At 35.9% G+C, this 17,591-nt stretch overlaps 1 protein-coding gene across 1 annotated transcript in view; it reads left to right on the top strand.

The window, feature by feature from the left end:
- LOC127424076 (whirlin-like) overlaps nt 1–16,354 on the top strand; it is a 116,404-nt gene extending 100,050 nt beyond the window's left edge. The window contains exons 7-12 of the mRNA XM_051668859.1: nt 1,200–1,400; nt 3,235–3,303; nt 4,332–4,947; nt 6,048–6,226; nt 7,123–7,239; nt 14,652–16,354. Of these exons, the coding sequence (XP_051524819.1) occupies nt 1,200–1,400; nt 3,235–3,303; nt 4,332–4,947; nt 6,048–6,226; nt 7,123–7,239; nt 14,652–14,834 (1,365 nt within the window). The 3' untranslated portion in view covers nt 14,835–16,354. The remainder of the gene's footprint in view (nt 1–1,199; nt 1,401–3,234; nt 3,304–4,331; nt 4,948–6,047; nt 6,227–7,122; nt 7,240–14,651) is intronic.
- Nucleotides 16,355–17,591: the final 1,237 nt, after the last annotated feature.

Here is a 17,591-nt window from a genome sequence, read left to right as displayed (position 1 = left end):
TGAAAGTGAAACTGGAGATTTATAGTAAAAAATAACATATGTTGATCTGTTTCTCACCCACACTTATTTAGCTTCTGAAGACATGGACTTAACCACTGGAGTCGTATGGATGACTTTTATGCCGCCTTTATATGCTATTTGAGCTTCAAAGATTCAGTCCCTGTTGACATGCATTGTATGGACCTACAGAGCTGAGTTATTTTTCTAAAAATCTTTGTTTGTGTTCAGCAGAAGAAAGAAGGTCATACATATCTGGGATAGCATGAGGGTGAGTAAATGATGAGAGAATTTTTATTTTTGGGTGAACTATCCCTTTAATTCTTGTATTAAAATTCATGTATTATTTGAGCTGTAAAGTTGTTTAAATCGTAATTTTTTACAGTCATTTAAGGGTTTTAGGGTTTGTTGACATTACATTGTCGTGCAACAAAGTTGTAAAATTGGCTATAACTTTACACAGAAAAGGTTAGTACAGGATTTTACCACACTAAAATCATGTTAACTCGCATATTCTTTAGGTCTTGTGGCTATACTTTTGAAATAGTGAGTATTTTAATGTTTACAAATTAGCCCCATTCACTTCCACTGTAAATGCCTCATTGTTACCCAGTTTTTTGTTTTTAAGAAATGGAGGGGCAAGTCAAAATTAATTTTGTGGTAATCAATATTATGCCAAATGCTGTCAATTGAGCTTAAATTGTATTGAAACCAGAATATTCCTTTAAGACATTGCGCTCTTAAAATAGGGCGCACTGAGTCTGGTGTGAAAGAACTTGACTGGTCTGCACAATTTCCAGAACTGACAGTTCCTGACCTCACTGATGATCTTGTGTTGTAATGGAAGCAAATTCCTACAGTCATGTTCCAACATCTGGTACCCATCCAACATCTACATAAGCCTCCCCAGAAGATTGGAAGCTGTTAGAGAGGACCAACTACATGGTTTTATAATTCAGTGTTCAACAAGCAATGTTCAAACCAGCAATGTTCAAACAAACAATACAGTATGAGTGTGGTGTTCAGGTTCCAGCAATGTAGTATATCTGTAATGCAATTTAAAAAACTTTTAGTTTGATCGTTTGTGGTGTTTTTTTGTGTATTTTTTTTCAGCATTGAATTTAAATGGCTGATTTATAACATTAGGAATTAATTTATATCAGATATAATGATCTGACACTTTGGCCGTTCCTGTTTCCCAGCTGTCCTTGCTGGCCGAGGTGCGGACTCTGATCTCTCCACAGGATCTGGAGCGTTTCGACAGGCAGGTGTTACATCGCGAGATGGAGGCGTGGAGAGCCCGGCATGGAGGCCCAGGCCTGCTGCACCCCGACTCTATCTGCGTTTCGCATCCGGAGGGACAGGCTCCCTCTGCCTGCCAGATGACCCTTGGCTTCAACAAGGCATGTGTAATGTGGTGGTAATATATACTAGCATGATATGTGCTTGTTTGATTGTGTTTTAATTCTCAGAGACCCACAACACTTGATTAAAGCATTTAATGTTTTTCTTATTTTTCTGATTCAACATTATATATCTCAGGGTGGAAAACTGCTTTTATTTTGTTCCTAATCATGTCACATGTAACATGTAAAATGTTGTGTTGAAACAACAAAGCAATCAAAAGTTTTAGCATAAAAAAAAAAAAAAAGATTTATCCTAGTGTACAAAAATGTCTCCAAGTGTCCAAAAGCCTCTCCAAACAAAATAAAACATAATAATTGTACATAAGAACTAGTCCCCCAGCCACTGGGGGTTGCTTCAGGAAGGGCATCCGGCATAAAACCTGTGCCAAGTCAAATATGCGGATCACGGATGGTCCGCTGTGGTGACCCCTAATGGGAGCAGCCGAAAGAAGAAGAAGAAGAAGATGAAGAAGAAGAAGAATTGTACATAAGAAATAATTACACGTGCAAATACAACAAGGACTAAAGGTATGCTTTCTCTCCAGAGCATTCAGGCAAGAGTAACAAAATCTCATTCAGTTCCATTCTTTGACATTTAAGCCATCATTGAGTCTTTGTCATGTACTTGGTGCCACCTCCTGGTGGCCATATATAATTAGAGTGAACGATCCTCTCTGCCCATATTTGGATGATTTCCACCTCTGGTGGCAATGACCTGAATCCTAATACAATTGGTTTAGCATTCCATGATACTAGATAACATACTACAGAATTTCAGATGAAGTCTGTTCCAGGAAAACTAATGTGTTTTTAGCCAGATAGCACATTATGTGCTGTGTGCACAATGTGCTTTGTGTGGATTATCTAATGATCTATGCATCCGTTTATGTTGTGTGTGGGCTTGTTTTAAAGACAGTCACCTCCTCTAATAAATGGTATGATGTGATATTTTATGTTCTTTTTATTTTTCTTGAAGTTATAAGCGAAAAAGCAATATATAAGCAACACCTTACATGTAACATGTACAGTATATCAAAGACAAATACTTAGCTATTTCTCGCTTTATTTTGTCTGTGAGTAAAACAAATAGGCTGAGAGATTTCCACAACCTGTGAAACATGGCTATTTGATCAGTTTGATGTTTTTACCGATTACAATAATATGTTCATTGCAAAATTATTAATAAACTGTCAAAACGGAACACTTCTGATTTGTCTATAAATTTCAAAGCACTTGTTCAGTTTTGGTCATTATGCCTGCATGCATTGTAAAGTAGAGCTTCTAAACTTTAGAATGATACCTATTTTGTGTTGGTCAAAACTGTAGTTATTAATATTTTGATAATATTTTTTTTTTTATCGCCGGACGGGCCCATCTGAGCTTAAAGGGTTATGGGAGGGAAATATAATACATCATCATTATCAATGCTGGGGTCTCTGAGGGTTAATACCAAATCAAATCAAATCAAATCACTGCAGGTTTGTAGAAGATTCTTTCTTACTGTTTTCTTAAAACTTTGTGGTCTGTATTTTACAATGGCCAAATTCATACAGACTTCTACTGTACCTGCATTGATCATGCAGATCTTCATATCACCCACTGTGGCTTGTTAATTGCATGAGTTGATTCCACTCATTACTGTGAGTTGTAAAATCGCACCCAGTGTAAGCTGGTAATTGATGAGAAATTCTGATAAATAACTGGCTGTCTCTCTAGTGCAGCATAGATTTCTTAAATTCAAACACAGCTTTTTGATTATACATGTTCTGGAGTTTTTATTTCTGTGTACGGATGAGTCATTTTAATGATTGTTTATGTCTTTGCTTTATAGAGTGAGTACAGGTTGGATGGAGGTTTGATGCCTCTTGAGTGTCTGAATTCTCTTCCTGACATCGCTCTGGTGAGTATCACTGACATTGGTTACATTTTTTGCTGTGTGTCTAAACAGCAATAGACTGGATGAAATCAATGTTTTGTAGAGTACAAGTATCCAAAATTGAAATGTTTTTGTTGTCGATGAAAAGTTGTAAAAAACTTCATAAAGGAAAAATAAAGGGTCAGGGTTACGGCCTACAAATAAATATTTAGCCCTGAAATCCCAGGAAGGAAAGTGGTAGGGTCTAGTATCAACCTAAAGGGGTTTTATTTTGCAATAATGACCGGCTGACTGCACATTATCCCACTTATTACATGGCTACTTACCAAATAAATACTCTAAAGAAATGGACAAGAAATATATATTTGAGTTAGAATTCATTTATTATGTAAGAAGAGAGGTGAGTGATAAAGACATAAAACTAGCACAGCTACTCTATGTAGGAAATACCTCTATTTTTGTGATCGCAGAGCTGGTCTTAGTGTTTGTTGATAAAATCAGTAACTGTGGATGTTCGTACTGAAAGTTTAACCTAATTATGTCATTTACTTTGAATCCACAGAAAAATGCAATTGACAAAAAATAAATAATTAGGTCAAGCTGTTAATTCAGAAAATTGCCCATGTGACAGATTTCCCATTTATCTTAGGTTTACTAGATATAGTCAGTTTGCATGATACTGAATAATGTATTTGTCAAGTTCAGTAGGTCTTTACTTAAGCTCTTTCTTGTTCTCATTTAATTAAGCATCAGTGGCCTAACATTAAACTATTGTAATCATAAACCATTAACTTGGATTAATCAGTAATCAACCCTCTTCTCATATGCATACGCTAAAATGATATGCATGCCATCAACTCTGTCATCTGTTAATTTTCATAATGTGCTGACATTTTAGAAGGAAATGTCAACCTTAAAAGCTTTCAAATGTCAGGATTTTTTTCCTGATGTTATCATTATCATATCTCAATGATAATAGCTCTTTTAATTGCTTGCCTTCTAAACGACAGTGAGCAGATAAAAATGGACAGTACATTTGTGTTTTATCGCAGGACAAGGTGCAGTCCTCACCCGAGTCACCGCCCCCTTTCAAGCCTCCCCTTCCACCTGCTCAAGGCAATGTTAGACATGGAAGCCCTAAAGGTCAGACCAAACGACCTTCGTCCAAGCTGTTCCAGTCCAACCTGCTCTTTACCGCACCCTGTAGGCGGCACCAGGAAAACCACGCCCACAATTACCCTCACTCACTCCCGCCCTGCTCCGCCCACACCTCACCATGTACCATCCACCACACCTCTTCCACCTGCTCTGTCCATCACTCTTCACCACCTTGTTCTCTTCATCATAACTCTCCGCGGTCCTCTAATCATGCAAACCCTTCCTCTGGACCGCCGGCGAGAGATCTGGTTCAGTTTCTGATGAGCAGGCAGGCGGCAGTGCTCTCCCCATATCCAGAGTCTCCTAATCGTTCTCGGGAAGGTACCCCAACCCCCATGATCTCTCCCCGCTCCTCACCATCCCTTTCGCCTTCGCTACTAATGCCTGCGCCACCCCCCTGTAGCCCTGAGAAGCCTGAAGGCTCCCCCTCTACACATGTCTGTGGTGCAGCCAAAAGCAGCCCACTACACGCTGAGCCTGAGATGGCAGAGGAGAGACCACAGCTACGAGGTGAAGCCACTCGGCAATTACTGTGGGGTTTAAAAGTCAACATTGAAAATCTAAATTAAATCTGGAAATAAACACATTTTGGGAATTTTTGGAAAATGTTATACATGTTACATGTAAAATACACTGCACTGTTTCTTGGTCACTAATAATATAAGCACATTTGTGACATTGACCATGTCAATGGGATAGTTCACTTGAAAAAGTTGAAACTTGAAAAAATGAACTCTTTATTTACTGTCCTTCATGTTGTTCCAACCCCCTTTGACTTTCTTCTGTGGAACACTGAAGAAGATGTTAGGCAAAATGTTTTCCTCAGTCATTATTCAATTTCATTATATGGAAAAAAGATGCATTCTGCCAGACATCTCCTTTTGTGTAACATGGAAGAAAAAGTAATATGGGTTTGAAAAAGACATGAGGGAGAATAAAACAGAATACTTTTTGGGTGAACTATACATTTAACTCGTTTGTACAAAAGGTCAGATTTCTTTGCTTCCATTGAGGAACACATGATTTTTTTTGGAACATTTTCATAGTATGCTGGGATTACATGGGTTATCAGGTTTAGCACAAAATTGTGGACTGCATGCCAGCTTGAGTGCATGCTGTCATAAAAGCAAACTGGGGACATACCAAATACTTTGTCATATTCATGTTAACTTTTGAATTAAACTTTTTACTCAAATTTGTTATGCTGATAATTAAAGTTATGGGGGAAAAAATTAAAATTAGAAAAATGCATAATAGAGGCATTCTTGAAGACTTTTTTTAACCCCACTGTATATCTAAAGATAGCATCAAGTTGGATTTATCAAGTTGGTTTGTTTTTAAGAGGACCTTTGTGTTTGTGGGTGTGTATGTGTTTATCTGTTTGAATCAGAGCATGCTTTTGCGTGGGAAGTGTATGTATATCTAAACTGTGATGAGGTTCAATACTTAGGGAATTCTACCCACCATATAGTATATCTCTTATTCATATCCAGCTTATGTTTGATGTCTACATACATTTTTTCTGTGTGTCTGAATGCAGATTTTGATCTCTGAAAGCTAAATTGTATGGTTATTTATGGCTTTGTGTGCTCATTTGTCTGTATTCCCAGGAGCCACGCTGTCCCAGCTGTCAGACAGTGGGCAGACTCTGAGCGAAGACAGTGGAGTGGACATCGCAGAGGCTGGAGGATTGAGCAAGGACAGCAGTCCGCGGCCTGGTAAACCTCCCTTCCTGCAGGTCATAGGGGACTCGCGCAGACTGGAAGGACTTGCACAGGCTGCAAAACAGGTAAGCTAGTAGCCACAAGTGATGTTTTGTTGTTTTAATAATTCATTCATTTAAATCTTTTAAAGAGAGTTTTATATATATATATATAATATTTATAATATAAATGTAATTGTTTGAGTTTAAAGAGGGGTTTGGTATGTCTCCTCATGAAAACTCTAATTTGTTGGTCTTCTTAAAGGGATAGTTCACCCAAAAATGAAAATTGTCTCATCATTTACTCACCCTCATGCCATCCATATGTGTAAGACTTTTTTTCTTCTAAACACAAGCAGATTTTTAGAAGAATATTTCAGCTCTGTAGGTCCTCACAAAGCAAGTGAATGGGTAACAAAATTTTGAAGCTCCAAAATGCATATTAAGGCAGCATAAAAGTAATCCATAAGACTCTAGTGGTTAAATCCATATCTTCAGAAGGTAAATGATAGGTGTGGGTAAGAAAATATCAATATTTAAGTCTAATTTTACCATAAATTCTCCTCCCTGTCCAGTAGGTGGCGATATGCACGTAGAATGCAAATCACCAAAAAACAAATGAAGAAGAATGTGAAATTGGAGATTGATAGTAAAAAAGACTTAAAGATTGATCTGTTTCACACCCACACCTATCATTTAGCATTATATTAGAAGATATGGATTTAACCACTGGAGTCATATAGATTACTTTTATGCTGCCTTTATGTGCTTTTGGATCTTCAAAATGTTGGTACCCATTCACTTGCATTGTGAGGAACTACATAGCTTAAACATTCTTCTATAGTTTTGGTTTGTGTTCAGCAGAAGAAGGAAAGTCATACACATCTGGAATGGAGTAAATGATGAGAAAATTTTCATTTTTGGATGAACTATCCCTTTAAATGTGATAATTAAAGTAGTATCTCTCTTTCTTTTTGTTTTAGATGGGAATAATAGAGCCTACTCTTGTACGGGTACGCAAATGTGCCAGTACACTGGGTATTGCTGTTGAAGGGGGTGCCAACACCAGACAGCCACTGCCGCGCATTGTGACCATACAGGTGGGTCATAGCATTAGCAATTCATGGCTATGCTGAATTTCATGACTGTGCTGAACATTGGAAGTTTAAAGCTACTTAACTAGTCCCTCATTTTTAGTTAAAATAGGACAATTCACCCAATTGACTATTTTACCTGAAATGTGGGTGTTCTGTGCACTTTTTCATTTTGAGTATTGTGTTGTTATTTTAGCAACATGCAGCTCAATTGGCATCAATTGTCAGTCTTTCTGTGCACTTCATGTGTGAGGAGTTCTATTTTGGTAGCGTACAGAGGTGCTACTTATGTTTTATTCTTTCCATTTCAGTTAGGATGCTACCTTACAAAGTAGCTGCATATGTACAGTAGCAGACTAAATGCCAAGGCAGCTCGCTAGGTTTTAGAACAGAGCTATACTGTATGTTGATTTGACATTCTATAGCTTCTAAACTCAGCCAAGTAGAAATTGTATGTAACAATAAATGTGAAATGCTACAAAAAGTATCAAAAAGTCTTAAGTTACAGTTGAATATTCTCAGACAATACCTTTCGTTGGAACAGGTAGCTAATGTACCATGAAGGTCTAATATTACACCCATCAATTTGTAAGATACAAATGTAACTTTAAAGGGGAATATAATGTGGTTTCAAAAAGCTTTTAAAATGCATTCTCACACTGACACATGAGTGCTCAGGTCAGTAAAACCTGCCTCTCAATCACATAACTACAATTACAACTTTGCATGAAAAACAAGCCCAATTTTCTTATTAGAAATGACTCATTACATTACATAGACCCCCAGCTACTGTAAGTATAAGTATTTAGTCATAACTTTGTGTGAAGTTTTAAATATGAAGGAGACACTTTGTTTTCCCCTCATTTCTGTTATGACCTTTATTCCAGCATCTGTTAGTAAATAGAGCACATTAACATATTCAGCACTGAGGCTCAGCCTCTTTTAATTATCTGTGTGTATTTCAGTGTGTAAGTGTATGCTGTTATCAGACTTGTGTTCACTTAACATCAAGGTGAGAAATTCCCCCTTAGCGCAAAGTGGCTTTGCACAGAAACTAGTTTACTTGCATAATTAAACCCTGTAACAGTTCAAGGATGGACATGGGGGAGGCAGGAACGGTCTGAACAGTCAACATAAAGGTTTAATGATATAACTGAAATTAAAACAACATAAAACATAAGACAAGCACAGACACACATGCAGCGCGGCCGCGTGCGCGTCTCTCTCTTGCTCTCTCTTTCGCTTTCTCTCTAACTGAAGCTGGCTCCCCTTTATCTCGCTCTCCCGCAAATCACCTGATTCAGCACCGGCCGTGCATCCTCGCAGCATGGCCGCACCCTCCTCCTCGACACTAGCCCAGTGGGGGTCAAGCAGCTAGTGAAATGCATATAGCTCTAGGCAATGTATGAAAAGAGATGAGATCAACATAACATATATCTAATGAAGTGCTTATAGAGATGTCCAATTCTGCTGACCAAAGACGCAATGCTGTAGCGGTGTTGCTGTGTTTATTCTTTGATTGGTGGAGTATCCTTGAAATTTGCATAGAATGACAATTTCCGCAACCACACTAACTGTGATAATTATGAATCTTATCACTGGAAATAAAGGTCACAGGAGAACACAAATCCATCTGGACATGTTTCCTAATTTAAAAGAAAAGCTTTGTTAAAGTGCTTTATATGATATGATAATTCAATTTAACTCTGCTTAGTTTAATGTCCTGAACCTCACAAATGCTGACCTTTGTGGGAAAGAAAAATAGAAAAGCATATTTCTATAGAAAAATAGAAGTGTTTTGGTCATTTATATATTGAATTATTTATTCATTTATATTGTTTTTTATTTATTTTTTTCCCATTAGAACATATTTTCAACAACTATGAAAAGAATGTACTTTAAAATTGGTCACAAATAACCATTAAATAAAAAAATATATAAATAAATAAATCATTTATGTTTAAATTAAATTAAATAAATTAGTCTGTAATAAAATAATAATAATAATACACATAAAAATATATATATATATATATATATATATATATATATATATATATATATATATATACCAAACTGATCACAAAGTATAGTCAGGACATTACTGATGTAAAAAACAGCACCATCACTATTTGAAAAAAGTCATTTTTGATCAAATCTAGACAGGCCCCATTTCCAGCAGCCATCAGTCCAACACCTTATCCTTGAGTAATCATGATAAATTGCTAATTCGGTACTAGAAAATCACTTGCCATTATATCAAACACAGTTGAAAGCTATTTGGTTCATTAAATGAAGCTTAACATTGTCTTTGTGTGTGTTTTTGAGTTACCACAGTATGCAATAGACTGGCATGTTCTTAAGGTCAATATTAGGTCAAAAATGGCAAAAAAGAAACAGCTCTCTCTAGAATCTCATCGGTCAGTCATTGTTTTGAGGAATGAAGGCTATACAATGCTTGAAATTGCCAAAAAAAAAACTGAAGATTTCATACAAAGGTGTACACTACAGTCTTCAAACACAAAGGACAACTGGCTCTAACAAGGACAGAAAGAGATGTGGAAGGCCAGATGTACAACTAAACAAGAGGATAAGTACATCGCAGTCTCTAGTTTGAGAAATAGATGCCTCACATGTCCTCAACTGACAGCTTCATTGAATTCTACCTGCTCAACACCAGTTTCATGTACCACAATAAAGAGAAGACTCAGGAGTGCAGGCCTTATGGGAATAATTGCAAAGAAAAAGCCACTTTTGAAACAGAAAAACAAAAAGAAAAGGTTAAAGTGGGCAAATAAACAGACATTGGACAACAGATAATTGGAAAAGAGTGTTATGGATCTTCAACCCCATTGAGCTTTTGTGGGATCAGCTAGACTGTAAGGTGTGTGAGAAGTGCCCGACAAGACTGCCACATCTATGGCAAGTGCTACAGGAAGTGTGGGGTGAAATGTCACAAGAGTATCTGGACAAACTGACAGCTAAAATGCCAAGGATCTGCAAAGCTGTCATTGCTGCACGTGGAGGATTTTTTGATGAGAACTCTTTGAAGTAGTTGTAATTTTTCACATTATTAATGTCCTGACTATACATTGTGATCAGTTGAATGCCATGTTGATTTTCATATTTTACAACAAAAGACATTCAAATCAGGCATAGCGGCTATCATGACCTGGTGTTCTTTAAATGCAGCATTTTTAAAGCATCATACTTGATGCCAGAGATCTCAGACGTCACCTGGTGCTCTTGCGAATTGAATCCCACCTGACAGAAGCACAAGCCACAGTAAAAGAGCCGATGTCATAGGTGTAACCATGGTTACAGCTCCCTCATTATGAGATCATTCACTATTTAATCTTTAATCAAATTTTTACAGCTTAGGTGTCATGTTGTGAATTATCTTTCAATAAATTAAGCTGACAAATTAGATCAGACTCCAGCAGGATTGTTCATTGTAAGACAGTAACATGGCCTTTCTTGGAACCATGGCCTTCAGTGTAACCAATCATGGTTAGTGCACTTTGTGACACAATTTATCTCTCTCAGCTGCCCCTGACTGTAGACAGTAGTCAAGTCATTTTTATTTGTATAGTTCTCTTCACAACACAAATCGTTTCAAAGCAGCTTTACAGAAAATTATGATTTAACAGAAAATGAAGCTGTAATGTATGTAATACAGTATCTTAAAATCCTCATTGTGTGGTTTAATATAATAACGTGATAGTAAATAATGGCAGAATAAATTATTTGTCTTAAGGCCCGTAGTGAGTAATCCAAAGGGGACTGTGGCAAGGAACACAAAACTCAATCAATCAAATCAAATCACTTTATTGTCACACAGCCATATACACAAGTGCAATGGTGTGTGAAATTCTTGAGTGCAGTTCCGATCAACATAGCAGTCGTGACAGTGATGAGACATATACCAATTTACAATAACATCAAATTAACACAGCACAATTTAAACGTCTGATATACACATAATTACACACAACAATATACAAATAATAACATACACTGTACAGTATACAATACACTCTATATAGATACACATTATTCAATAAAAATAAAAAATATATAAAAAAGTATATATAGTAGTATAAATAGAATGTACAGTAGGTTGTATTGTACTGTATTGACATTCAGGCTGTCGGTTGATAGTAAGTTGTTAAGAGAGAATATAATATAATAATAATATAATTTATGACCATAAACTCCATAAGATGTTAGTTAATTGAGAAAAATAACCTTCAGAGAAACCAGGCTCACTGGGGGTTCCCCTCTTGCTAAACAGCATAAATATAATGCCGATATTAGTTATCTACACTCACTGAGCACTTTATTAGGATCACTTTGGTCCTAATAAAGTTCCTGACATGGTCTTCTGCTGTTGTAGCCTATCTGCCTCAAGGTTCGACGTGTTGTGCATTCTGAGATGCTATTCTGCTGACTACAATTGTATAGAGTGGTTATCTGAGTTACCGTAGCCTTTTTGTCAGCTCAAACGGGGCATTCTCCGTTGACCTCTCTCATCAACAAGGCATTTCTACCTCTCCTGAGGCAGTTTATTTTTATACTTGGAACTCTCAATATATATAAAGTGCCACATTGGAGAGAAAAAGTGGTAATTCTCTTCCCCAATTCCCACTTGTCCGTTTCATACACTTTTGATAAATAGTTTTAGACAGCTAAAAAAATGTTTTTATATGTAACAATAGTTTTACATTACCATTACTATTTTATTTCCATAATTACTCTTCGAAAAATGGAATCAGATTACTTTACTGATTACTTCATTGAAAACTAATTACATTACAATTACTTTACTTTTAACCCTTGTGCTGTGTTCATTTTGTGTTAACACATTTTGTGTTCCCGGTCAAAAATGACCGGCCCACTAAGATTGTTTATTGCATATATTTTCCCAAGATTAGATCTTTTTATCAACTTCTATTTTAGTAATTAAAAAAGGTTTTGTACCATTTTTTTGAACATATTTAAAAATATATTTTTTTATTGATAGACAGATTCATTGAACTGAGCTCATACCGGGCTAGTGGGGAGCACTCCCTGCGAAAACAAAAAATATATAATAATTACATAATTAATAACCACTTGCTTAATCTGAACAAAGGTGTCATTTTAAAGCTTAGAATCTGGATTTAACAACGCATATAGCTGATCCTACCAATTCTTAAATTACGATTTTTAATTTGCTGACAAACATCATTTACAAATTTGTTTTCACAACATTTATATTCAGAGTTGGTAAAACCATAAAAAAGATGAGATAGCCATGTGTTAAGTATCGTTGGAAAGGTCTCAATTTGTAGAACGTAATGAGTAAATTTGTTTTTCTCAGAGGCCAAACTGCAGTGAGTTTTAGTGTATGAAATTCCCACAGACACACATAAATATAATAAACAGGAGTGTCTTTTTGTCACATTTTTCCATGTTACTTCATGATACATACATATAACATAGAAGATGACATATCGTAACTTACAGAAGACTATCCTGATTCAATCAAGCCCAAACATAACATAATATAATGAGTAGATCTTGAAATATTCCTCAAAGAGAGTACATGGAAAGACGATGCACAAATGGGCCCTCAACACACATTGTGTGTGTGTGTGTGTGTTAGTGTGTGCATATGTCAGAGGACTTTGTGTGTGCAAACAAATATCCACATACTGTATGTGCTCATCTAAGGATTGGGATGCTCCTGAACATTTAATATTTCTGTATTTTGTAGTCTGATCCATTCATTTCCAATGGCCGGTCATTTTTGACCGGGTACACAACAAGTGTAACAAAGTGAAATAAAACCAAATTTTTTTAAAGAAAATGGTCAAAACATTTTTTTCAGATACCATATGTGAACAAAGTCAAGGAACTTTATTCCAATTGGATTAAGTAAAAAAAAATAAAAAATAAACAAAATATGTCATCCAGGTCAAAAAATAACATAAGGGTTAAGTTACTTAAACACTTTTTTTTACAGAGATATTTTTGTTTTTCTGCTCAGCGAATTCAAAACAATGTCTTCCTCCATCGTTCGTTTTTGTAATGCCTATATTTCCTCCATTGTTCATTTTTGCATGCAAATCATATACATGTTTCTCCCTTACAGTGACTCGTTATATTCTCATTATAGTTCTATTATTTTAGAAATGTGTAATCCAAGTAATGTACTTAAAAGTAATTATCTTAACTGAAAGTCAGTAACTGTAATCTGATTACAAGAATTTAAAATGCAATTGACTACTTTTTTGAAAATTTGTCATTAGAAAAAAGTTATTACATTACACCCAAAACTAAACAGGGGGTTATTAAAATAAAGCGAGTATTCAGCTGGTCATGTGATCTCAACATGTTGGTTGACCCGCTCCATGTAGAATAAAACGGCTTTTATTAGGTTACTGATATGACTGGAGTCTTCATATTATGTGTGTACATTATGTTAAATATTTTCTTTTTTTCAAAAGTGCTATTCATTTTGTGTGTGTGTGTGTGTGTGTAGAGGTTTTTTATGAGGTAAAAATTACGGAAAGCACCTTTTAAACAGATTTTGGAGCTTTAAACAGCTTACAGCAGTGTAATTCTTACCTTTACGCACTTAGCAGATGTATTTATCCAAGGCAATTTACACTCAATATAATCAGTATGTGTGTTTTCTGGGGATCAATCCCAGGACCTTGACACCATGCTCTACCATTTGAGCTATAGGAACACGGTAACACTGTAATGTCACCAAAGTCAATTTTGCTTGACTCACTGTAAATTTGGTGAAGAATGAAGGCATTTTGCAACCTTTCTTTCCTCTTGCTCATGCTCATTAGATTAAATGTGTCCACTGGTGCTCGGCAAATATAGATTTTTTTAGTGCTGAATTTAAGGTAGATTCACCAGGGTCAGGAATTAACAAGGGCGTGGGGCAAAAATGCCCCAGATTTTTTAAATGTCGCCCCCTGAGTCAATTCCTCTGATATTTTGTCAGCATTTCTTATTATTATACAGTATAATTAGCTAATTATTATATTATTTCATAATATTCTACTGTAGGCATATCTAGTTATGGGTTTAGACATTGTAGTGACCATTTCAATTAATTGATTCAATCGAAGTGTTTGATATAAATTTATGGGTGAAACGCTATAAATGCCCATAAAAAAAATAAGTTCCCAGGCAAATATCCTGCTTAGCACAGCAATTATAATAAACGGACTATGATCTTAATAGTTAAGTGGCAGAAATTATATAGTGATTGATAAAACCTATTTTCCAATACTGGGGCAACTATTATTTTATTTAAACTATCGTGTCTACATTTCTTATTTTCTGAACAGTTTTCTAGTTCTAATCTACTTACTCAGCTTATTATTTCTCACTCTCTCTTTCTGTCTGTCTCTCAGAAAGGGGGCTCTGCAGACATTTGCGGGCAGTTACGGGTGGGTCAGGTGATTCTTGAGGTGAACGGTGAGTCACTTAAAGGCATGGAGCACCGGGACGCGACTCGGGTCATTGCAGAGGCTTTCAAGACCAAAGACAAGGACCATGTCGACTTCTTGATCGCAGAGTTCAACTCCACTCTGTAGAAGTCATCCCCTGAGAGACTTTGCAAACCAGATGACACTGCAAAGACCATGCACTTTACAACACTATCCCTACAGAAGGATGGAATGAGTCATACTTGTCATATCTATGTCACAATTAGCTTGCAGTTCAAGAGCCACCATACACCCACCTTGCATCTCTGTTCTCGCTACAAAAGCAAGCAGTCAGACTGTCATGCCTGGTTAATGACATCCACCACACACGTACATTGTATGATCTCAGTATGTCCCAGTGTTTGAACTGCAGGCCCTGAATGAATGCCAAGACTGTTATATAGATCAGTTTGATAGGACAAGATCAGGGTTTTAGGTTTTATTTAAGCCTATTATATCTTCCCACATATATGATCTCTCTAAAGCCAAAGCATTCATATGTGGTATCCTCTCGCTTCAAGGACAACTCCTCACCATTCACAGATAAAGAGCAAATGGACAGCATTTATACCTAAAATCCAGTGTGAGAGTGACATCATTATCGGTAAATGGAATATCACGCTTAAACAATGATGGCGAAGAATTGAGGCTTCTAACAGACACAAACTGTCTATCCAATGAAGAATATTAAATCAAATCAAGGCAAAGGATGCAATTGCTAATCTGCCACTGAAAACCCCATAGCAGTTATCATATTATCAAATGATACAGTCATTGTTTTTGTTACTGTTTCATACACTACTACTTTAAAACTGAATGGAGGCAGAGAATTATTTCTGGACAGACAGAGAGAGGAGGAGAATGCCTCAGCTATCTCAAAGCTCTTTTACATCTTTGTTTTCTCTCTCATTGCTTCTTTATCTTTCTTTCTCTCCTTCTGTCTTGCTCACACACACAAAATGCACACTCTTTTTTCCGTTTGTCTTATGTTAGTCTGCATACGTCATAGACAAGTTTCGGAGAAGTATTGAAGATGTGTATAGTAGTATTTTTGGGAAGAGATCAGATGTACAATGTACTGAAACAGAGGAATATTCAATATTTTTATTTATTTATTTATTTATTTTGGTAAATTCACGGCTTCTGATTATGCAACATACAGAGAGAGTTATTGTATATAGGTAAAATTATGTAAAGCTGTATATATTTTATGTAATATATATTTTTTGCACATACTGTTGATATGTTTTAAATGACTACATCAAAACCCTCAAATATTAAACCAAAACATCACCAGTTAGACTAGAAACATGGATGCCTATAGCTTTACAACCCCATAAAATGATGTTCTATCTTTTCCCTTCAGATGTTTTATCCATACACCACAAACCATCATACATATAGACTGTCATTAAGTTTATACATATGTCCATTGTTTATTTGTTGTACTTTGCAATGTGAAATACATAATAATGAATCTTACAGGAACTGTAATATCGTAGGCTAATTACGGAGCAGTTGTATATACAGTGCACTGGAAGAGGGTATCAATATTTTGCCTGAAATATTTATGATTTATGCCAAGATGAAAAGGTGAAGTAAATAAATATTCAAAGACTGAATATACATGCCTGCAAATGTGTTCATATATTTTATTTGGTCAAATAAAATGTTTATTCATTCACTCAAAAAGGAATCGATATTTAGTTCACCAGTCTCTGGTCTCTGGAAAAGAGTTTTGGCGCCCTCATGCGTTCAATTGAGGGACATGGGATTGTTTGGCTTATGCACAGGTAATTCAGTAATTTCTCCATATAGTGCTTATAAAGTAGAACTGTATTTAAATTCTTTATGTACTTTATTTCATAAAATGTTCTGCAATGAATTCAGCTCCAACCACTCAGCATACAGCCTCATTTCAAACTTCAACCCAATTATTATTATTTTTTTATCAACTTCATACTTTTATTTAGATGTTTATTGATTTTGTTTTGGGTTTTTTTTTTACCATAAAGAGATAGTTTACCCAAAAATTAAAATTCTCTCATCATTTACTCACCCTAATGCCATCTAAGATGTGTATGACTTTCTTTCTTCTGCTGAACACAAACAAAGGTTTTTAAAAGAATATCTCAGCTCTGTAGGTCCATACAATGCAAGTGAATGGTGATCAGGCCTTTGAAGCCCCAAAAAGGAGATAAAGTCAGCATAAAAGTAATCCATATGACTCCAGTGGTTTAATCAATGTCTTGTGAAGGATCCAGTTGGTTTTGGGTGAGAACAGAGCAAAATATAACTTCTTTTTCACTGTACATCTTGTCAATGCAGTCTCTAAGCATCATGCTTTCAAGCTCAATTACACTTCCTAGTGCTTTACGCATGCGAAGAGCGCTAGATGGCACTATAGGAAGTACAATCGAGCTTGAAATCATGAGGGTGAGTAAATTATGAGAGAATTTTTATTTTAGAACTAATCCTTTAATAGAATGTTCTGCATTTACACTCTACCCGACAATGATGATGATATTGTATACTGATAATTTGCATACTGAATTTAGGTAGTTATTTTTTACTTTTTTGCATCAATGTATCCATGTGTGCGTATGGCATTAAATCAAATGTCATAATCAAATGTTTAACCTGAGCAAGTTTATTTAACTGCCAGTGCACAAGACCAATATTTGCACGTCATTGCCTGTGAGCTCAGAATTTCAACATAGACTTATATATGACATTTGTATTGCATATATACATTGCATACGTTTGTATTCTTAGTAAGTGTAAATAAATAACAGATTACAACATAACAAGCAAACATACTACATACCACATAAGGAACGGAGCTATTCAGTTCTTATTTGAACT

The sequence above is a fragment of the Myxocyprinus asiaticus genome, chromosome 3 (assembly GCF_019703515.2).
Source record: "Myxocyprinus asiaticus isolate MX2 ecotype Aquarium Trade chromosome 3, UBuf_Myxa_2, whole genome shotgun sequence".
Taxonomy (NCBI): domain Eukaryota; kingdom Metazoa; phylum Chordata; class Actinopteri; order Cypriniformes; family Catostomidae; genus Myxocyprinus; species Myxocyprinus asiaticus.
The sequence above is the reverse complement of the archived record's forward strand: the minus strand, read 5'-3'. Positions and strand labels throughout refer to the sequence as shown.